General features: G+C 38.3%; 1 protein-coding gene across 8 annotated transcripts in view; it reads left to right on the top strand.

Annotated features, from left to right (window-relative positions):
* The first annotated feature begins 386 nt into the window (after positions 1-386).
* CCDC141 (coiled-coil domain containing 141) overlaps positions 387-22897 on the top strand; it is an 89962-nt gene continuing 67451 nt past the window's right edge. For 2 of the 8 annotated variants that reach the window (XR_014897900.1, XM_085322136.1), the window contains exons 1-5: positions 391-522; positions 6201-6436; positions 7984-8106; positions 20066-20257; positions 21846-21954. Coding sequence is in view for 7 of the 8 variants with exons in the window: in XM_085322136.1 (XP_085178262.1) it covers positions 6335-6436; positions 7984-8106; positions 20066-20257; positions 21846-21954 (526 nt within the window). In the remaining variant the exon portion in view is untranslated. Of the gene's footprint in view, positions 523-6200; positions 6437-7983; positions 8107-20065; positions 20258-21845; positions 21955-22897 lie in introns of all 8 variants that reach the window. The other 6 variants (XM_085322143.1, XM_085322128.1, XM_085322125.1 and 3 more) reach the window with 6 other exon arrangements.

The following is a 22897-nucleotide window of genomic DNA, read 5'->3' on the forward strand; positions in this document are numbered from 1 at the left end:
ATGAGGCAAAACTGTCATTGCGTAATTACCTCGTCCGTGGGACAGTGTGTAGCTGCCTTGAAGACAGACCTGGCTACAATCTGCCTCTTTAGCCTCCCTTCTTTAAAGGGAGAAAATGTAGCCTCTCTCACATCTATATTTGGTGCAGGGTGCACGCTCCGCTGTGCTAATACACCACATCAGAAAGGAATTTCAAATGCTCCTCAAGAATTCAGTAACAAGCGTCCTGTTGGCTTTCGCTCCGTGCATGGACGGGGGTATGTGTAACAGTTTTCTTTCTCCTGCTACTCATAGAGCCTGACCAGTGGATTAATGAATTATCTAATACCTCTCCGTTCTCCTGGCAGGGCTGAGCAGATCAAGGCCGCAGTGTTCACTGCTGGCAAGCTTGCAGTTGCGTTGAGTGGTGCTGGTACCACCTGCGAGTTAACTGTTTCAGCTGCTTTGCTTCTGTGCTCCTCAGGGTAGACCCACAGGCTGGGCAGCGAGGCAGAAGTTCAGCTTCCCCAGCGGTGCTGACGGGTAAGTCCTCTCCAGTTGATTCAGAGGACACTGTAGTGGGGAGAGCCCCTCTGCCATTTCCTCAGTGAGCTCAGGAGGACACACTGGTCCACCTCACTCCCATCCCAGGTGAAATGACATGATGTAGATGGTTTCATACCTCACATTTGTGTATTCTTTTTTGCTTAATCTTTTCACCCTGTTAAACCGTTAAGACTCATTTCGTTATATTTTTGCCATTATAAACACTTGCATAGTCACCAAGTGTCTCTTTCTTTCTTTCTTTTTTTTTTTCTTTCAGTCATTTCAGTAGTTGTTACTTTAAGGAAGGGCATAAATCTGACTTGAGGTTTTTATTGGCTCTGAGAGTAAAATAAAATTAAACTTGCAAAGAAAAATGATACCAGGTGATTAATGTGTTTGGAGACATCTGTTCAGATGAGCTGGCTTCAGCTCTGCAGCCGTTAGGCAGAGCTGCCAGTGGCCTTGGGATTGCTGTGGGGACCCATGCTCCTTTCACTTCCTTTCTCTTTTTTTCCTTAAGGTATTTTTTGTGCTCTTCCTCTAATTTATTGTAGAACAAAACCTCCTCAAGCTTATCTGTGAGCAAAGAACGTAAAGAAATAAGATTTTTGCCTGGTGCTACAGTCAACAAGGAAGGGAGGTGCTTTTTGAAAGCCCTAATGTTTTAATGCAGTCTCAAAACAAGACATGTGTTTTGCTGCAGGAGCTGCTAACTGGAGCGCTCAGTCTCAGCACCCCAGTTTTCTAAGCTGCCCATCTCGAGTCATGCTAAAGTGACAATACAAGAAGAAAGCAGATCAGATAAACGGGCTACAGCAAGACTTGATTTATTGTTTCTATATATTTGAAAACAACCATGGTGATTGTGTAGTCTTGAGGAATTCAAATAACATTATCATGGCGCCCAGAGAACAAAAATCTGAGCTGTTAGTAAGTATCAGCATTCCTCACTGCCCCGTATATAAGCCAGGTAAAGATTAGAAAGGCAAATTTTTAAGTAACAGATGCCAGARGGAACAGTCTTTACCTACATGCCATTTAGAGGCTGGACTTCTAAATTTAAATGTTAGATGAGCTTTCTTAAAATACGAGTGGAGGCTGGAGTTGACATATGGGCTCATAAACCCTAGTTAAATTGGTGGATCTCTTCTATAATTCAGGCCATATTAGGGGTTTACATACTATTTTGGCAAGCGCTAGGTACAAATAGCATGTATATTTTGTGGAAAGCTTCTAGGATCCGAAAGGAGGGATGCAGGGGGAAGAGAGTGCTTGGGGAGGAAAGAGTGAGACGTGAAAAATTAATGACCGATGGACTGAAGAGCGTATCAGCTGTCAGTGCTTCCCCAGTCTGTTTACTGAATGTTTTTTTTTAAATGTGGTTGTCCATGGAAGCAAACAAATAGCAGATATCACATGTATCCTTGCTCCTCGTTAAAAATGTTAAACTGTGTGCCAGTTTTTTGATCTTTGAAACATTCTAGTTTTTGCACAGCTAGCAGTTTGGTTTTCTTGCACAGCTCAGTGTGTTTATATTTGGTCTTTGCTTTGCTCTGCATGGCGATGCTTTGGGGTCATCCCGCCTCACCATGCCGTTTTCTCAGCGTGGCTCCAGTGGCGCAGGGTTAGCCATGGAGGAGTGGGAAGGCTTGTGTTGTGGTGATGCACAGGGCCAACGGAAAGGCTGGGCTAATTTTATCTGATAAAATAAATCTGTGAGCTGCCCCCTCGCACTGTCGTGTGGGGAGTGAGGTGGCATGGAGCCACCACAGGAGCCCACGTGGCCCTGGGGCTTGGGCTTTGCTAAGTCAGTGGTCATTTCCAAGTCAGTGGTACTTAATTTCGAACCAAGTAGCAGATGGTGTTACGTTTTCCCATTCCCCATGTGACATTGGTTTACTTTTTGACCTCTTCAGGAGGAGGAGACATCTGCGTTTCCTGCTTTCCTCGTCTGACTGTTACGGCTGGCAGGCTGATTTTTATGATATTTGGCTTTGCTTTCTAGGAACAAGGAAATTTGGCCAGCATTGCAACCAGTTTGTCTTCCTAGAAACTCACTCAGAGAGTGGTTAGTGCAGAGGAGCCTCTTCCAGGAGAAATACCAAGCTCCTGCTCCACCTTTACTTTTACGTGCACTCTGCATCGTGGCATGGTYCCCCCTGCACGAATCCAGGGTGACTTTCAGGTTGTTTCCCTTCATACCCTTCCTCCAGGGATCCTGCGGACGCCTGAAAATGGCACGAAAGGATGAGAAACTAGAAGCCAGCAAAAAGCAGCAGCTGTAGACTGGCTGGGGTCTAACATCTTGCAGCTTACCCAGCGGGGCCGCTAGGGAAGTGGTGTTTAGGTACCTCCTCGCAGCTTTCCTGAGCCACGCTAAACGCATCGGCTCGAGAGATGTTTTCTTCTCTCCTTTCCCCTCCACCCCTTGCTTTTCATTGCCTACTCTCTCAGGCATGAGACAAGGAAAGAAAGTAAGATCCTGTTACATCTGCAAACCAGTAAGGGAGCTCAACATCTCTGAGTTTGCGGAGTGAAGTTCGCCCCTCCCAGAGGCATTTTCACTGTATATTGGCAGCTCCAAAGCTCTGAGCAAAATATAACCTATGTTCTGAAAGAAGGGCCCTTTCTGTGAGTGACTGTCAAACCTGTGATTAGGACTTCTCTTACCATACAAGAGAAAAAGCTGCTGCTAAGACTCTCTCCATGTTGATAATCCTCACTCATTTCATTTTCACATCTAGCTCTCAAATCCTTTTTGCTTACAGTTGTTACAGATAAGACCTGACATTATTCACACTGCAAAGACTTGATCTTTTTTTCTGTTTTACTCAGATGGTTTTCTGCATTCATTTGTTAGGTTTGCTTGTTTCTCATAGACAGATGATGAATACTACAGTTTCCTCTTTTTGCCATTCTTGCCTTTCACAAAGCAGTAGCTGAAAGAAAATATTTCTTTCTCCTGACACAGGTAGTTTGCCTGTTTCTGGCTTCTTGAAGGTTGGTTTGTGTGTTTCAGATAGAGGAGGTCTGACAGGTAAATAAGCCAGACTGAGAAGAGCCTGCCTACGCTGTTAAAGTTTGGTTCCCTGAACACAGTTGAAATTGCTGATCATGCAGTCCTCAGATTCTCAGCTTTGTCTTGATACATCATGCTACAAGAACTTTTTTTTTTAATTCCTTGCTACCTTTTCTCTGCATGTTACTCTGATGCTTCCCTGTTTCTATCTTGTATATGTAGCTGAAACTAAATCAGTGCCATATCCATGCATTTCTTATCAGATGTTTTGAATCACTTGGCTTAGCTGCTGCTAAACTTGCTTAAGGCCAGCTTTTCCAYGGTTTCAGCTATCAGTGCTACAAAAAATAGTCCCTCGTTAACCTGAATGAAAAGCAGCTTTTACATTTAGCTGCYGTAGTGAGATGATGGAATGGCTCAGCTTGTACCCTGAAAAAGTAGAGTTAAAATATGACCATGAGAAAACAAACATGAGAAGAAACACTTCGGCCTAGTACCAAAATTGGCTCGTAGCTCCTGTTACAAGACAAACAGGAGGTCAGACTTTTTTACCCTCAGTTTTTCCAGCAGTGAAGTCCTGTTCTCAATTCTGACCACAGGGTAGAAAACCAAAAGTTCCCATCTCCTGTAATATTTTATGGAAATCTTGAATATTTAGCAATTTATACAAAGTTCCTACAAGATGTCAGTCTTCTAGCCAATCCAAAATAAGGCGCTCTCTATATATACACTGTTTTAAAATTTTCTTCATGATTTGTATCTTCCAGTTCTGTGTGGTCATTAAATGTTAAACATTATGTTCTGCCACACAAATGCCTGTTACMTAGATGCCTGTCTTGTCTCAAGGATTACAAGCTCTTAGCCTCACAAGAATCTCATGAATATCTATGGATATCTACAGAATGTTTCTTTAGTCYAAAAGGCCTCTGGGCCTGTAAAAGGTATTTTAAGGAGTTTTGGAGAACTATGTGACGTTTGCTGCCCTTGTTGGCAGTTTGAGAGTTCATGGCTCTGTTTTGGCATAAGGGATGGTGTTCTTTGACTGGAAAAATGTTTGTTTTGATTTCTCAACCCTGTTTAGTTCAGGAGAGTTACCCAGAGTTTGGAAGTGGAGCGCAAGGGAAAATCGAAGGGTTGTTGCATCCAATTTCCTGCAATTTTTCCTGACCATTGTGGATGTATACTACAGAACTRCAATGTTTACAGCTTAAACTGCCACAGCATACCTCTAGATGCTTTCTTCCAAACTCACGGTTGGAAGATGATCAGCTTAGGGTTATAATATGCCAGAAACTGAAGGGAAGAGGGGGAAAAAAAGAAGAAAGCCAGCTTCTGACACATCAGTTCAAGTGTACTGTAACTCTATATTCAGCTTATTTCAGTCCAAAATATTTTAGGGTTTTTGCCCAGGGTTGGGTTTCACTGCAGGTGCATCTATTTAACTGCAATTGCAATGTGCAAAGCACTGCATGACTGCTCTTGATAAATTTTTGAGAGGTACATTAAAAGGCGCTCTTCTGGTGTAGACAGGGTTTCACAGCGCGTGGAAAGTCAAAGACGTGTATTCTGACTGTCGGAGTGTCGGGCTTTTTATTACCGCTGATCACAAAGGCGACTTTTTAAAATGCAATCAAGCTTGATGATGCTAGCAACTCAATAGGACTTATTGCTAAAACCATCAGATTTTGAACCTAATTTAGATCTTGATATATCTAAGTGTTGCATATTTTTAAACAGATACAGCAAGCAGATGGTTTTGRGACAGTTATGGCTATAGTTTCGTGGGACTGTGTTGCCTGAGTGACCTGCAGACCTAAACAGCAGTGTCACCTTCTCAGCTGTTCTGCCAAAGAAAACCAAACAGGTGCTGTTTAATACTGTAGGCTACTTGTAGCATGCTCTGGGTTTCTGGCAATAGCATTATTRTGCTGAACAAATACTGTGATTTAAATGTGTCTGTTATTTCTGTGCACTGAATAAAAAGCTTAATTGGAGTGCAGGCTTTAAACAAGTAAAACTGAGTTCTTACAAAGATAGTATTATAAATGGCTTCCTAATCTGCTGATTGAGATCAAAGTAAAGACTACAGAAACAACTTACAATTAAAATGAGAACCAGAGGAATTATCTCAACATTAGGAAGGAATGAAATACTTAGGAATTCATGCAAAGTACTTACTTTACTTCAGTTGTTATGGTGACTATACATTTAAATATTTTGGATCAAAAATACCATCTGTTTTCATTCAGCATCTGATTTATATACACATGCTCATCCTGTTTAAATGCTTTGACTCGGAGGAAGAGCTATGTTCAGCAAATACATTCAGTAAAGAGTGAGAAAAAAGTTATTACTTGTAGARTGTGAAAATTTAGATCACGTAGCAGCTTATTTTGAAGCCCTACAACAACGGGTTTGCCTGCATAGCCTCAATAGTACAATTGATCCTAGCTGTTTTAAGTTAAGGGTCGTTTCCCCTTTGCTTATCCAGTGTCAGGTGATGTTCATGGAGGCAGCCTGTCACGCTTGAGATGGTGACAAAAAAGAACAGGCAGTTTAATGCTGCCAGGCTAGGGGTGTGTCAAATCTCTCTCTCAAGTATGATAAACTCAATGGGGTTGTCTATTTTTAACCTCCTGTTCTTTCCTTTTGGCAGAGCAGTCRGTGTTAGCTGAGCTCTTTCACTGAATGAATCCAGGCAACCCCGTTTGTTGCCTCCGAAGCGAGCAGCGGACCTTGCGAGAGCGTATCAAGGCTGCTCTGATGTATGAAGTCCCCTGCTGAAACGCGATGTCGAATGAAAGCAGTCTAGAGCAGGCGCTTTCTACAACCACCGTCAGTTCAGTTGCGGTCCAGGCTGGGGCTTCCAGGATTGTTATAGCCGTACTTAAGGTAAGGCGAGAATTACTCACACTTTGTTCTCAGCTTGGTAGTTTTCTGCTACTCAGTGGTTACTACTTCTGTTAAATAKTCTGCACAAATGAACAGCTGTATAGCATAAAATGATAAGGCATGTACCTGTAATTAATTAATGTCTAAAATTTGGCCAAAATACATAAGCTTGTTGAGGCAAGGAATTCCTTTTGCTCTGTTTAAAATGTAACAGATAGCTGCAGGGTGCCATGAAAATGAATTAGTTAGCACAAATATTATCTTTTGAGGAGTTTAAACCATAATTAAAATGATTTTTAAACTGTACTTAAACTGCTACATAATATTATTGATACTGACTTCACAAATACAAATTGTAGCTGTGTCTATTTTGGTGTTTTTGCTGAGAAAAGTCACCTAAAACAGGTAATGAGTGCTTGTTTTTGGAAGCTGTGAGTTTGTGTTCCCACGTTTTCATAGGAGCCCTTGTGTGTCTGGCCTGGCGGCCTCTCTGTGAGCTGGGCTCTGCACCTAGAGCTCGCACAAAGTTTGGCGTGTGGAGTAAAGCCTAAGGCACTCGGGCACCCAGGCGCAGTTGGAATTCGTTGGCRGTCTGATTCTTCGTTCTCAAGGCAACTTGGAAAGCACCCTAGCCTAAGCCACTGGCCTGCCTGTAAGGTGATAACGTGTTAGGGCCGTCTCTGAAGGCTAGGGCGAGTATTCAGAGCGGCTGCTGTTACTGCAGTCCTGCCGAGGCAGCCTGCCGTCCTCTCGGGTCTTGCCCTTCCCGGAAGAGTCTGTCTGCAAGGAGTAGGGGAGGAATTTTGTTGCAAGGAAGATTAAGTTTAGGGTGAAGGCACTCAATCCTTCCGTGTGCCATGGGTTTCATGTTGGCCTCCAGTGACATTGCTGCTTCGTTTTTTTGCCGCTGTCCTTTATCAGTGTAATACTTCTCAGCAGTTTTGTAGCACAGAGAGGATTAGGAGGTCCTGGAAGAGAACTGGGTGTGCTTTGGGTTGCTGTCATGCTGCTTTTCTTTCTGTATCCTTTGGGGGAGAGATTGGTGTTTTAGAGCCTGTTCATAAGGCTGGTTATTGTCCCTGCTGCTGGTCATTCCTTCCCTCTGTATCCTCAGTATACAGCTATGTTGATTTGTGTACTAGAAAAAAGGCTGGAGATTAAGGCTTTTCCCTCCACTGCAACATATCCATTCGCGCCTTATACAAATTTCCTTWACTACCTGTGCAAGCTTCAGCTAAAAGGGGAGATGAGTTGGTGAAACCTTTWCAGTCTGTTGTGATAATCTTATTCTCTATAGGCAAAACCAGAACCTCAGTAGAGGTCGGATAACACTAGAGTCTGGGATCTTGACATGTTGCTTCAAATGAAGTAAAGTATGTATCGTAACTTCTGAGTCTTGAGCCTGTACTGAATGTGTTTGTGGATCTCAGTGCTCCTATGACCATAGAAAGTATGTATATATAACCAGAGAACAAGAGACTGTGTGAGTAAATCAAATGAAGGAAAGCTTGTGTTTTCTGAAGTCCRTAACTGTTTGCTTATTACAGTGTGGAAAATGGGTGAATCTTCAGCTGGCTGAATCGACACCAAATTTATTAGAAATTGGCAGCAATCAAGACGAGACTCAAAAGCTGCTGCAAGATCATGAACTTCTCCTGGCTAAACTTAAGGTAAGACATCTGATAAAGCCACCCAAAAATATTTCTAGCCTTCACAGTTCAGATGCAGCAGTACATGCTGCAACTGTCATGCAACAGTGACATCRATACCTGGCCTCCTGCCTCAATCTCTTCGTGAGGGAGCTTCATGCAAATATATTCAACCTTGATCAGTGAAGTAGATCAAATTTAGGCCTCTGCACTGGAAAAATATGCTCATTAGTAATTGCTTTTTCTGACAATGGCAGTAAAAATGTACTTTTTTTTAGTTTATGCGTTACTGTCAGGTCCAAGAATTAGTGTGGCCTTCAGTAACTAATAAATGTAATGGAATTTCAGGGTTTTTATTTGTTTTCTAGTGCTGTGAAAAGTTTTAGTTTTCAATAGTGGCAGTAAACACAAGCAATCTCTTTAAGTGTGAAGTTGATATTCTAGGCACATTTTTATGAGTGTTAATTGATGTAAGTTATGGTAGGGAAGATACTGTAACTGAAAAAATGATGTTTATTTGTGGCTTAGGAAAGAGTCTAAAGGCATCCCAGAAGGCAGTCTGTGTTCCTGATTCGACAGGGCAGATGTTAATGTCTGCAGACAAATTCCTCTAAAACCTTGGAGCTGTATAAGGCAGCATATCTTAACAGGTTCCATTTAATTTTCTTGAGACTACATGAAATCCAGACCTACCAGAGCAGATGTGATCTGGTGGGTGGCTGTTTGCCTCCTTTTATACTAGTGATCATGTACTTCCCCAGTCATGATATGTTTCAAACATACAGATAATTTAATATAGTATATGTAGAGTGTAATCTAATATGGCGTATGCAGTAGAATTTGAATARTATGAAGAATAGCATTAAAAAAGTGTGGTTCTGCTCTCTCCACTTATGCAAGAATGAGTAATATAAAGAATGAATATCTTTATTGCCGTCATCAGTGTCAGACCGAGGCATCTGGGAGCAAGCTGCTGCACCCTCTGAACTGTTCAGAGTTAGCTGAGTTCTTATGTACTGACAGCCTGGAGAAACTGAATTTCATCTTCTAACAGTCAAAAATAATTTTAAAGACTAGATAAAGAAAACATCATAATTCTAATCTTTAAAAGCAAAAACAAAAGTTCAAATACATTTGAACATTTGAACATAACCTTCATTTAAGGTATGAATACATACCTTAAAATAGTATATATTTATATTAAAGGTCATATTTGAGAAACATTTACTGTAAATATTGTTCTATGAGAGATCATGCAGGTATTACTGAAAATTTARCCATAAGCACATAAACAATGGCAGTAAAAAGTTAAGTACTCTCATTAGACTCCAACTTGAAACCAATGCATTAAAGAAAATGGAAAGTAAGAAGAAATGTATTTTAATGGATGAAATCCCTAGATGCATTCCCAAGTTCCTTTTTATTCTCGTTCTACAATCTTTCAAAAATGTTTTAGGTATTTCTCTTTCTATTACAAATTACTTAAATAATGAAAAAGCTGAATACTCCAAAAGCATTTGATGGTCCTGATGCCTGTGCAGATGTTTGGTATAATATAACTTTCCAGTGTCCAATTTCTATTAGTCTAGATGCATATTCTTCTGGGAGCTTTTAGTTTGTTTTTCATTTAGCAACATTACCTTGTGTTCTACTCTCAACAAAAATTAAAAATATTCACTGATACTTTAACTAATATTGGTGAAAATACTAATATTTTTCACTATTTGTGAAATCCTTATGACTGTGATTGTTTGAACCCAGATGACTAGTCTTTATTCAGTTGCTCAAGATTCAATCAGAAAAACTTATTGCGTGTTATCTTTTACAAGGTGATTGAGTGACAAATATCTTGGTTCATTATTTCATATTTTATACCTGCAATCCTTGTAGAATTTAACATTGAATAGTGAATATTCTACAAAAGGATTAAATTCAAAATGACTATTCTTTTCTCTATTAATAACTAAAAAACTCCAATAATACAGGACTGCAATGTCATTGAAATTCTTACTGACTGTACATTTTTATCAGATATGACCCTTTCTGCCTTATAGTAAGCTGTTAACATTTGCCAGTAATTATTCAGTCCAACATTACTAAATCCAGTAATCAAAAGATTTTACAAGGGCGGTTCTTAGCCCTGGAAGTATTGATTATAATACCTTTTTTCACTTAGCATTTGTTCGTGAATTATGCATTTGCTATGTGAAGATGGATAAAGTAGAGGAGCTCATAATTGTTCAGTATTGAACATATATGGCCATAATTTGTTTTTTTGTGAGATTAAAAAAAGAAATTAAAAATGGGAGCAGGAGAAAGCTCAAGGTACAACACACAATTGCAATTTTTAGGTAGATATTTTAAAGGTGTTTTGATTCTCTTTGTTTTTTTCCTACCCTCAGTGAGCAATGTATTTTCATAAATTATAATAATAATGAATTTATACTATAATACTGAGTATGCTTTGAATTTCTTCCAAATTCTCTCTCTCTTTTTAAAATAAATTTGTAAAATTTTTTGTAAAAATTGTGTTTCCTGACACTAAGATGTTGATCCTGGATACACTTAAACACGTGCTTAACTTTACTTTGCTGATTAGTTCAATCAGATTCAGAATTAAGCTTATGTGCAGGATAGGCAAAAATTCCAGAACTTACAAAGATTTACATGTGAAACTGGTCCTCCATAGTGGAAGAACTAGATATTTAGTATTCAGTATATCTTCAGAATCAGTGCTGAAGAACCTGTGCACTTCTAGGAGATAATTTATGGAATATTTGACCATGCTGATAGATAGAAATATTCTGTGTCTTTATTTCACGTTATATTGCGACCTCAATCTGGGTTTTGGTGATTTCGGTTTTTGGGGGGAGGGGGAGATTGGAGAGGGGACTGTTTTGTTTTTGCGGCTACATTATTCTCATCTCAGTACAAATACTGTAAATTATAATCAAAATATTCATGCCAAATTTTTTGCTCAGCTCAGTCTAAATTAGTAGGTTTTGAGGCTGTTTTGCTAAATTAGACCTTRTCGGCAGTTGGAGTTTTGCTGAAAACACTATTTTCTTTGATGTCATATAATTATCCTTCACATTGTTTGCCTCATCCTTATTTTATATCATTTTAAGTAGGATTTTATTATATATAAATAATGTATTTATTATACATACATCTATGTTTTGGTATGTCAAATTACAATTTTAAAAACTGGAAAGAATCACAAATGCAAAAAAATGATACAAAGATTTCAGGGAGTAAAATAATATTGATTGTAAAGCAGACACCCCTTTCTCTGCAATAGACTCCTCCATAATTCAGCCATTCCCAACAGCAGTGATGCCTGGAGAAAATGCTGCCTTTGTGTTTGAATTTCCCAATATTGTTGCTTTCTGGAGCATTAAAAAAGTGTGTGTTGCTGTGCTTTTGGCTACAACAATGTTACAGTCCCCCCAAGTCAAATGGTGGCATTTTTGATTTGTCTCCAAAATTCTGGTTTTGTATCAGGAAAGAGACTATAGGCTGGCAGAAGCACTATGAAATAGAAACATACATAGTGTATACACTAAACTTTAAAATCACCACTGTAATTAATTTGGCCCATGAACCTACAGGTTGTTCTTCATTACATTTACTTCAATTCACAGAGTATAAATTGCAAAATAGCAATTTATATGCTAATATGCAAGAGAAATATATTAGAAAATGACATTCTTCAAAAAGCAGCAATATGCTCATTTTTATATTTGAAATCTTTTAAATAAGCCTTTAAATTAGAAAAAATATAATAAAGCTTATTTTTCTGTAAATTTATTATGGAAGAAATTACTTGCTRACATCACTTCTAAGTTATTTTCATTTAAGTACTGAGGTGCCCAGAATGCTATCCACAGCAAAGGTCAGCTGTATTTTTGTTACAAAGCAGAGTTATTTTTGCAAGCGAGCTGAAAAAAAAGAAAGAAAAAAGGATTCAATCAATACTTTCAGTGTTAGTTCAGCTCACCAACCAGCCCACAATATTTTCATTAAAAATATTCCCATGGAAATAGTATTTGTCTCAAAATTTTGTGACTGCATTTCAGCACCGTCTATAAACAATGATTCATTTTAGCAGCATCTCAGTGAGGAAGCCAGACTAAGTGCTCAAAATCCCAAGTCACGGTCTTCACTATGTCCAAAACCCAGACCTCCATATGGTCTAAAATGTGAGCTAAAGTGTGWAATATGCCCCAAAATAATAATGAAAAGGAACACAGAGGAGGAGAGAGGAAAGGGAGCCGCTGGGCAGGATCACAGTTAAAATACACTAGATATAATTCCAAAATTACCAGAGAAGTATGTAATCCAGACAGCTACACACGTACGTCTGGTCTGAGCAGTTTGAAAAGCCTTACGCCTGCTCCAGGAATTAACAGCGAAGRCAGAAGTAAATGGAAAGAGGAACGAAAGGTGGAGTGTTTTCCAAAGGTCTATCTTTCCAGAGCAATCTGATGCCTAATTCTGATGAGAATACTGCTTCCCTAGAGAAGGAAGATGTTGTGTAGCTTATCTATGTAGACTTCAGCAAAGAATTTGGTATGATAACACACAGGAAATTATAAATTAAACTGGAAAAGATTGAATTAGTACAAGAATTAGAGCRTGGATAAGCAGCAGATTAAAAATAGGAGACAGATCTCTACTGAAAGAGGAAGTATGAGGTTGGAAGGAAATTACTTTTTTGACTAGTTAAGGTTTTCAAATCTGGACCRTTTTATTTCACTAATTCTTTATTTTATGAATGTTGCTGCTACAATCAGGGTATGAGAGTGAAATCTGCAGATGACAAAAAACKAGGGATTACGGGAGCAGGAAAGGGAGAGAGCCGTATGCAAGAGTAAGCAGAAGAACATATAGTAGCAGAAATACAAAGTCCAACAATCCAAAGTGTAAGATAATGCAGTGAGTGAATAGCAAGAACTTTTGTTGCAGACTTGGATGTACTAGTTGACTGTAAAACAGCCATTAACCACCAAAGTGGCGTGCTGTGGAAGAGCTGCAGGATCCTACTGTCAGTATTGAGGTACTCTGCGAAGAATCAGGAAGTATGCATGGAAATTAATGATTCTGGTCATCTATATTGAAACAAGCCAACATCAAGCTGGACAGGTAGGTGCAGAATAGAGAAGTCAAGGGGAAAAGCATCTTATTTATTAGGGTGGACTGAAAAAATGATCTGCATTAGTGGAAAGGCTGAGACACTGACTCTAAATGTTTTCATAAATATGTCGCAAAGGTCAGCATCACAGAGGGAGAAGAAATATTTAAATTGAAGGACAACGCTGGCATAMGATTAGATATAGTAAATAGAGATCATGAGTAAAGTTAAGCTGGAGAAGGTTTTTAGCTATCAGAGAGATGTCCCAAAACAGCTTTCCAATGGAAACGAAGGGAGCAAGAATCCTATATGATTCTGACCAGGAATATGATATATTTGTGAAACGGACTAAGTGAAATGGTTGTTGCTGAGACTCAGACACCTGAACTCACTTTGGTGAGTACAGGTACTCACTTCAGGTACTCACTTTGTAATCTTAAGAGGATGAAAAATTCAAGGATCTATGCTTTACTGGAGTTCACCTATACTTCTGAGATCTTGATTATWATAATCTAATACACTAATGATTTAAATCTATGGTTTGTATCAACTTAACATAAATTCATARTTTTCAGTAATTTATTAACTAGATTGAATCAAGAACTGACTCAGATGTTTTGTTGCCTGTCTAAGAGGAAATAYGGCATAGTATTTCAGGAAGAGAAACATATTTTACGGTGATCCTGTTGCACTGATGACTGTGTTCAGGAAGCTTTACTGACACGCAGTTTTAGATTTTTTTTTGATAAGCAAATCAATAACAAAGTGTAGGAGGAAAGAAGGCAGTTCCACCTACCACATTCTGGCTRTGCTTAACTGCAAACACACCGATGTGCACTATTCAATGATTAAATTCAAATTATGTGCCTGTGTGCATTATCAAAACGTAAACTGTCATCTGATACCAGCAGGCTTCTGATGTAGGCCAAACTAAGGCAAGCAGTTAAACCTATTTTATTAGGAAGTTTTGCTGGTTCAAATTGCTGCTAATGSCTAGAGGCCACAGATATCACATGACTGGACCTGTGGGATTGATTTTTTTTTTTTTTTAATACCAAACAAACAAGCAAAAATGGCACTTACATTCTAATTTTTTAAAATAATTTGAGCAATTTTTCAATATGAATGWGGATATGTTTGTAATGAGACTGGTAGAAAAAAGAATTACAAATATTTACCACTAATGAAAAAAGAAGAGTCAAAATGCAGAATTTGAGCCATTTTTAATCTATATATTGTTTAGTTCAAATAATTCTGTGATATACGAATTGAAACACTCTGGTATGCTGTATTTGGCATTCCTAATATTAGCTAGGCCTTAAGTTTACTATAGTTTATACTTACTTTATAAATTATAGTAAACTTATATCAAAATAAAGTGGCGTCAGCATGCCTGGCTACTACAGTAACTAAAGAAGGGCGTAAACAGGACACCGAACTGTACATGTTCTTTGTTACTGTTACATCTTTCACTGTGGTTTAAAAGAAAAAAAAGGGAGGGGGGGGGGAGAAAGGAAAGACAGGAGTGAAAACACAAGCCCTCAGAGCGGAGGGGACGGTGTTAATTCAGTGCTCCCTCGGGCAGGTCTTCCAGCCTGGTGTGGAGCTCCTGCCTTCAGGCCACGTCCGCACTGTGCTAGAGCTTCTCAGCAGAACTTTAAATGATGTCTTCTTCCCTCCTCTTGTTTTTAGAAATGACTAATTTGTTTGTTTAAGCTGAAGCTTTCCAGAAAAACCCAGCTTGACGCAGATCCTGTTATGTTAAATTTCATCCTGCACAGTTTCATGGCAAATTCACAAGCAGYAGAGAACAGTGTCATAACGAAAGGGAGACAGCCATAATTTTAGGGGTTACAGTCTGCCTTAGAACTCCGTGAAAGAGTGGTAAAATGCCAAAACTTTGAACTTTTTCCTCAAGAGAATATGCCAGCACAGCCACACGAATTCTCTAGAGCTCAGCTTTATTGAACGCAGGCAAAATTATAAACAAAGAAAACTCAGATCTGCGGGGGCAAGCAAAATAGTTTTCACAGAAYGTGAAGCATCCACGTAATGGGCTGTGATCAAATGAATACAAAAGCTGCACTGTCCATCACAGCATACCTGAGAGGATCTTGTTCATCTGGACATCTAAAAATACACTTATTGCATAGTTTTACTGAGACCAGCAGAAGTTGCATGTTTGCAAAAACTCTTCTTGATTAGGTGCGAGACATTCCCTAAATTGTCATGCKTCATTGCAGATCCTTGGAGCTGGAAAAGCGATGTACCATCCTATATGTTTTTGTGTGTTCACAGGGAGAGAAAAATCATTAAAAAAATAGTGTAGGAAGTGAAAAGTRATCTGTATATGTTTGTGCCACATAATATGAGAAATACATAATCGAGCAGGATGTTTCCTTTTTTTCCCCCATTCAAACTGGAAAAATAAACTCAAAAGCAAAATTTTCCATGAAACAAAATCCTCCTGAGTTTTTTCTACTCCATTGAAATGATAAATATTCTAATTTTGATTTCTGTTACATTAAAAGTAGAAAAGCCATGCCAAAGCAGAAAACTGAAACATCTCATTCAAAAAATGATTGCAGTGGAAATTTAAAGCTTTATTGGAAGGTTCTGTTAAGTTCATTCAACTGAAAACCCCYCACCTCATCAGAATTCAAGTTTCCATGGAACATTTTGCTTTCCATGAGTCATAATTTTTGAAGGAAATACTCTATTGAAAAATTCCTTAGTAGCGCTACACATGACATAATAATCCAAGTATCTAAGTAGCTTCAAATATTTGCTCCCTCTTAGTAAGTTCAGAAACTGTAAGTTATTTTTTCCTCCTCTAAAGCGTAATTGCAAATTTTACCACATTCCATTCCAAAGTRATACTGGCCTAAAACCTAGTGTGTTGATGGCATCTGTCCATGAAAGAAAATGAGTTAGTCTGATGCTTTTTGAGTACTTGAAGGCTAGAAATTTTTACTTTCCATGAAGTGATTGTAGTTTGTGAAATTTGGTGCATTTTCAAGTTTTTTTGATGCATCCAAGATGGAAAAGGGCCATTTCAGTGATAATTATSACTACAGTAGTCTGTAGTCCACAGCATGTTATGTTCCTGTCCTCGCTTGACGAATGACTGCTTCAGAAAACAGCCTCCCACTTTACTGGAGCCATCCTTCCCAGGCTGGAAATAAGTTGAAGGCCTGCAGGTCTACGGGTCTCTCTGGGCCTTTTGATGTGGGGAGCTGAGAATCTCACTCGTGGTGGCAGTTGTTTAAAAATGGGAGTTTGAGCAGTCTTTTGCCCAGTGAGCACCTGTAACCGCCCAGAGAAGCAGGTATCCTTGCCAGCTTCCAGTCCCTCCAGCACGTTTTAGAACAATTCAGGTGATGAATATTTTAATGCTGCATAAAAGTGAGTGGAAATTTAGAAAAGGGACTTTGACAGTAAATTGCACTTCCAACTAAAAAATAATATAAGTGAGGTCTCAAACTGCCACATTGAGCTAATGTTTAGGACACAGAATCCCTAAATTTTAGGACTATTATAGGACAAATTTTAGGACATACCAGTTCCTTCCTAGTGTTGTTTGAGATATGGAGGCAGGAATGGGGAACAATTGAATTTGTACATGACATTTTTTTCCATTATTTTTCCCTTTTATGATTTCTTCATGCTCTCATTTATCAGTAATTGAGCCCATTGAGAGAATGAGTGAAATCGATAAATGTTGTTTATGTCCCATTTTTTATGGATTTTTTTTTGTTAGTGCTTCATTTCTCGACTCCTGATTTCTCTAGAATCTTTTTGTAAGAGTGAAGTAATATGAGTGTTGAAATGTGCATCTGAAGTGTTATTTATTGCTTTGAGTAGACTGAGTTGTCATAAAAGGGAATGAAGCATTTTTCTGTGCCCTGTAGAGACAAAGGGCCCTGGGCATTTCATGTCATACTCTCATGTGTAGTTAGAAAATGTTCATTATTTTGATGAAATTGAACACTGTACAGAGCAGTGCAACATGAAAAAAAATCACTAATAACATTTATTTTTCTGAAAAGCTAGTCATTTTATCCTTGATACTGTCTTCATGGTAACAAAAACATTGYTTTTACCTTACGTTTTTATTGGAGTTGCCTTTAAAACCTTTGTGAACATCCTCACTGTGTTTTCAAAATAGATTGYGAGAATTGGTATCTAGGTCTGTTCTGAAGGAGCATTAATGCTGTATCCTACCTTTATGTTGTTTGTAAATGTATTAAATGATAATAGGAACAACTAGCATTAGAAATAAATATTAAGATGGAGAAGGTCTTCCACTAATAGAACGTTTTCAACTATATCTAGAAAGCCTACTGAAGTATGTCTATGTTAACCTCATATTTTGCATCAGAGTGGTGATGAAGTCACATTCTGTATGTGTATTTCATTCATTCATATTCTGTTATGATACTACTTTCATTCTGCAATGCAAGCTGGCTTAGCCATAGGGATAGGATTAAAGTAGAATAGGGATGTAGAAAATACCTCCTTATTTGCTCTGTGACCATGTCTTCCTTCATGCCCACTTTGGCCTGGAAGCTTCCATAAGATGACAGAGAACAGATGTTGTTCTWATAGGTGCTAGGAAGTAAAACAAACTTTTAGATCTGTTGGCCTTTGGGGGTAAAAACTTGCAGTTTAGCTTATTTTTAAGGTTGAACAAAGTACCAAGATTCTGTTGAGTCTGAAGAAGTTGTGCACATATGTAGGAAAATCCAACTTTGCATGGGCAACATAGTTTTTATAGCTTTAGTAATATTAAAAATATTTGAGGAATAATGATGCAAGCCTATAAAAGGAAAACAAAGAAAGCAGTTTTCAAAGACGTATGTCAAAGATTGCAGTGAAAGATGGATATTCTTTTAAAATTAGCATGAACTTGGTTTATTAACTCTGACAATTATCATTAGTTTGAAGCTGATTTTTATTTAATTARAGAACAAAATAATCCGTTATAAACATTATCATGAGTGTGTATGCTTTAAGGGTTCTGACTGCTGCGTGTAACACTTGTCAAACGCTTGCAACGACCTTTAGTTATCAAATAACCTTATCAGATAGATAAGCATTGCTGCATAAAAGATAATTGAAGTACTACGGCTTAGGTTCTCCAGGCCACTGTCTTTCCTGATCTGATTCTTATCTCGCTCTGGTGTAGTGGCGGTATAAAACAGTTACTATCAGCYGTTATATCAGCGTGACAATATCTACTTCACGGAACTGACCAGATTTCAAATTAAAGCACCATTTTAAGTAGATGCTAATTAGGTTTGTACTTATATACAGAGCAGGCAGGATTGGGGGGATTTGGTCTTTTATTCCCATATTATCAGGATAGGGTTTGTCTCAACAGAATAGAAAGTTAGTTTCTCAGAAGGATTAGAAAGCAGCAGTTTCCATCAATGGTGTTTACTGTTCAGAAAGCAAGAGGGAGAGTGTGGTGTTCTCTGAAACATTGGCTTTGACTGGATTTGTCGCAAATGGTAAGGGTAGATTCAAGCTATAGATAATAATGAAACTTTTCTATATACTGCAAAAAAGATTGAGGTGGTGGATGTGGTCTTACGCYCATTCATTTGATCATTTTACTGCTGTGGTATGTCAAAATGTGTTTTCTTCATATACTGGATTTTGGTAAAACAATTCTTTAATTATTCTTAGTTGTTGCTGTATAAAGATAAGTTAAAATAACTTCACTGTATTTTTTTATGAAAGAATAAAAGCTTCATTGTTTATTATACCATTCTCACAGCACTGCTTTTAGAGAAAAGTGATCACCCCTTTTATTTCTAGTTATCATTTTTGTGTGGTACACAAGGTCTAGAGAAGACTGGAGAATGTGGTTCGGTGATTAGAACAATTAAGAATTAGTTCTGCAATCTTCTCTTTTCAGTTTGATRTGTCAGAGTTTCAAGTTTTCCTATTTTTTAGTCTTATTAGAGACTCTGTCATGAGAATGAGCTATCAGGTTTTAATTTGTCCAATATAAATTTATTTTCCCATTACACATTMATGTGATAGAACCTGTAATAACTGCAGAAATTGGCACTGTATTAACTCACACTCATGATAAACACGCCAAGTGAAAAAAAAAATTAGAACAAATTCTAAGCAATTTTTTTGACATGCTACAGGTTTTAATGTAAGCTGGAAGTGGCCCAGCAGTTATCTGGTGGCCCAGTCCTCTTTATAAAGTTAGTAGAAGGAATGAAAYACAGTAGAATGATTCTCTTGACAATATGAATATTTCTGCGAATATGAATATAATGAATATGTGGCCAACTTGAGCAATGCAACGAGGAGAACAGGAAACATTGCACATTATACTTGGCATTTTTCTAGAGAATACTTGCATTTATTCAAATTATTCTTGTCTGGATTGTATTGGAATTATCAACTGGAATATTCCAAGACTTGCAAGTAAGTTACCTGACAAACCTTTAGAGCTTTGGGGGGGGGGGGAATAAACTCATTATATCATGGCATATGAAAAGCARATATCAAGTATTTTCATCAGTAACACTTGCAGGAAGATTTATGTTCAAGTAGATTTAAAAATACTYGAATCTGAATTTTAGAGGTGGAATGATAGATTTCCTTAGCACTTGTTTTTAAAGGAAATTGTGTAGAAATGTTGTTGTCTAAATGTGTAAGAAATTCAGAAGCTTGCTGTGAAACATACAGGAACAGCAATACTCCTGTCGGTAGGATTTGACTTATCGGTTCCCCTGAGAAGATATCCTGAGGAGGCCAATATCAGGATGGTGCTTTGAGTTCTATTTACGGTCGTCTTTGTTCATTTTGTTCTCTTGTCAGACTTTGGAAGACCAAGTGTGGGACCTGCTGCATGAAGCCGACAAGGCTGCAGAGGAGAACAAGGAGCAGAGCCAGGTGTACGATGCTATGGCAGAGACCCTTGGGGATGCGTGGGATGCTCTCATCGTTATGTTAGAGAAGCGAAAGGCACTTTTGGAACTTACAGCGGTGTTCTTCGAAAATGCTCTGGAGGTTTGTGTTTAAAATCAAACAACTCTCAATTTGAAATCTCCCACCTCTTTCAGGAATTTTCCTTTGTACTTCCTTTTTTATGCATCTCTATTGCATTCTTAAAGATTCGGTTGATTAAGAAATTAATAAGCCCTAGATGCATTCCATATTTTTTCTTTTTCTGATGGTTAGAGATGAAATTGAACCAAAACTGCACAGACTTTCAGAAATATCTTACTCATAACATGTCCAAAATTTGTATTTGACAGAAAAATGACAGTGAAAAATGGAACCAGACCAAAAAGTAAAGTATATAATTCGGTGGCTCTGGATGTTCTCCAGAACATCTTTCATTCCTTATGATTTAAATATTTGACGCTGCCTTCACTAATGCTCGCTAAAGGCTGACCATACAAGGTTTTACACTGAAATACATACAGCTGTTAAAGTTATGCTTACAAAATGATTTAACAGTTCTCTGTGACAGATCTATTTCTGCAAYGGTCTGGTGCCACACAAATTACAGAAGCAACCGTTCTAGTGCAAGCTGTCCTAAGAGCTCCAAGGGGAGATCTCCCCAGATCAATAACCTGCTACAGTGTTCTGGCTCTTTGTGTTGTACAAAGCGATTACTACAGATTTAGCATAGGTAGTTAATAAATTATGTACAACCAAAGGTTGACCTAAAGCAGAGTGAATCCTTAAAGGACTACTTGAACTGGCCCTATAACATGCTTACGTCACTAAAGCAATTTGCCACAGCTGGAGCAGGACACAGATCGTACCCATTAGTTATAGCTGCAAAGAAGAAATTCAATATTAGTTTAAACAGCAATTGTTGAAGTTTCTGTTGGAAAACCTTCTTTTGAAAGATAGCCTGTGATTATGTCAATCTTTTTTTTTATTGTGTTAAAGAGCAAACTTAATCTCAAGAATATTCTTTAATGAAAATCAGAATTCAAATCCCAAATGTTGACACATAATGGATTTGTTTTATAGCATTCRGATCAAGAGGGAGAAAAACATGGAACAATAGACAGAAAAAGCAATGAACTTGAATTTCATCTTTCTTAGTTKCACTGTAGCTTCAACATCTTTGATTACACTGAAATACAAGTGTGAACTATCTTGATTTATTCATGCTTGCAATGAAGCAATAGAATTGGTAAATACCAGGCTAAGAAGCAGAATTTGTCTAGATTTTTAATACCTTTTAATAACTTTTTAATAACMTTGGTTTAGGGTAATCATACTTGGAAATACCCCTTTAAAGATAGAAGCCAAATAAAGAATTCCAGTCTTAGTCAGGGTTTCATCAAGCTTTTGGCAGCCATGGTCTGGTTTGCTAATTAGTACACAATTAAATTATTCAGAAGGAATGGGAAACAGATGGTGATAAAAACAACTAAAAAACAGGTTTAACAAAAGGAGGAATGTGTTTCCAGATGAAATTATCTCCTGATTTAAATCTTTTTAAATTTGTGCGTAATACTGACTAGTAGTGCTTTGTATTTTGTAAGAATGTCTGACAGTCACACCTAAAAGTTTGTGGCTTATCACTTTGTTCTAAACCACATGCTTCCTTCCACCCTTTATTTTCCTAATGCAGTTTGCTGTTAAAATTGACCAAGTTGAAGATTTCCTGAGAAATACCCAAGGGTTTGAAAATATTGACTCTTTGAGAGAACTCCTTCTGCAACAAGAACATCATACGAAAGGTACAGACAGTATTTTATTCCTAGCAGTGTGCACTGACATTTGTTGTTAAAACCTCTTGGAACAAATATGAAAATATTCTAATTGGGGAAATATAATGGTGAAATGATTGAACTCTGCAGCAGGCCTCCYGAAAGCTATGAAACTCCTGGGTTTTGAGCGCACTCCCCCTCTCTCGTGGTTGCACGTTTGCTGCTGCAGAGCGTGCAGTGCTACGCTCGTGTTGAGTTCAAGGCTGTCTAGGTTCAGCGAGCTGCTAAGAAACTGAGCTGTGGCTTTCAGTGCTGACTGGCAAGCAAGTTCTAAAACCGTCTGTATGTTCCACTGGAAAATTCATCAAAGCCAACACACAGCTAAGTGAACTGGTGTTTTCCCGGGGAAAACATTGTGTGCAAAAGTTTCCAATTAGCTCTAGCACCAATCCCCTGTAGAGTCCTATAGCGTCTTGAGGGCGGCGAGGGCGTAAGTTTTACCTTTGCTCCACCGTGTTCAGGGGTGAAGTTTGAGGAAGAAGTGGTGAAGAGAGGCTGTCGTGGCTGTTCTAGAAGGTTCCGCAGCCACAGCCCTTCCACGCTGGCAACAAGGTGCCCTCTCCCCTTCCACCACAAATTTCCTGCGCGCATGTTTACCTAGACAGTTTCTTCCCTGTTACTTCTCGTTGTTCATTCCCGAGAAGCATCTTCTGCCACGTTACGGTACTCTTAATTTAGAAAGATTTTACTGTATTAAAACATAGCTACCAGGTATTCCTCAGAAGTGACTGCATAGGGAATTGAATTCCGGTAACTGCCATATGGGTTTGGGAGGTTCCAGTTCAGTCTTCATGGGGGAAAAGTGCTTAACATGCAGCAGTTTTAACTTACAATATCTGGCAACGGTTTATTGTCACGGCTGAAAAGAGGGTCTGTAACTGCAAGAATCAGATGAAGTGGTATTTCTCGCTWA

The sequence above is a fragment of the Rhea americana genome, unplaced genomic scaffold (assembly GCF_003343005.1).
Source record: "Rhea americana isolate MKP2758 unplaced genomic scaffold, rheAme1 scaffold_12, whole genome shotgun sequence".
In the NCBI taxonomy this organism is placed as follows: Eukaryota; Metazoa; Chordata; class Aves; order Rheiformes; family Rheidae; genus Rhea; species Rhea americana.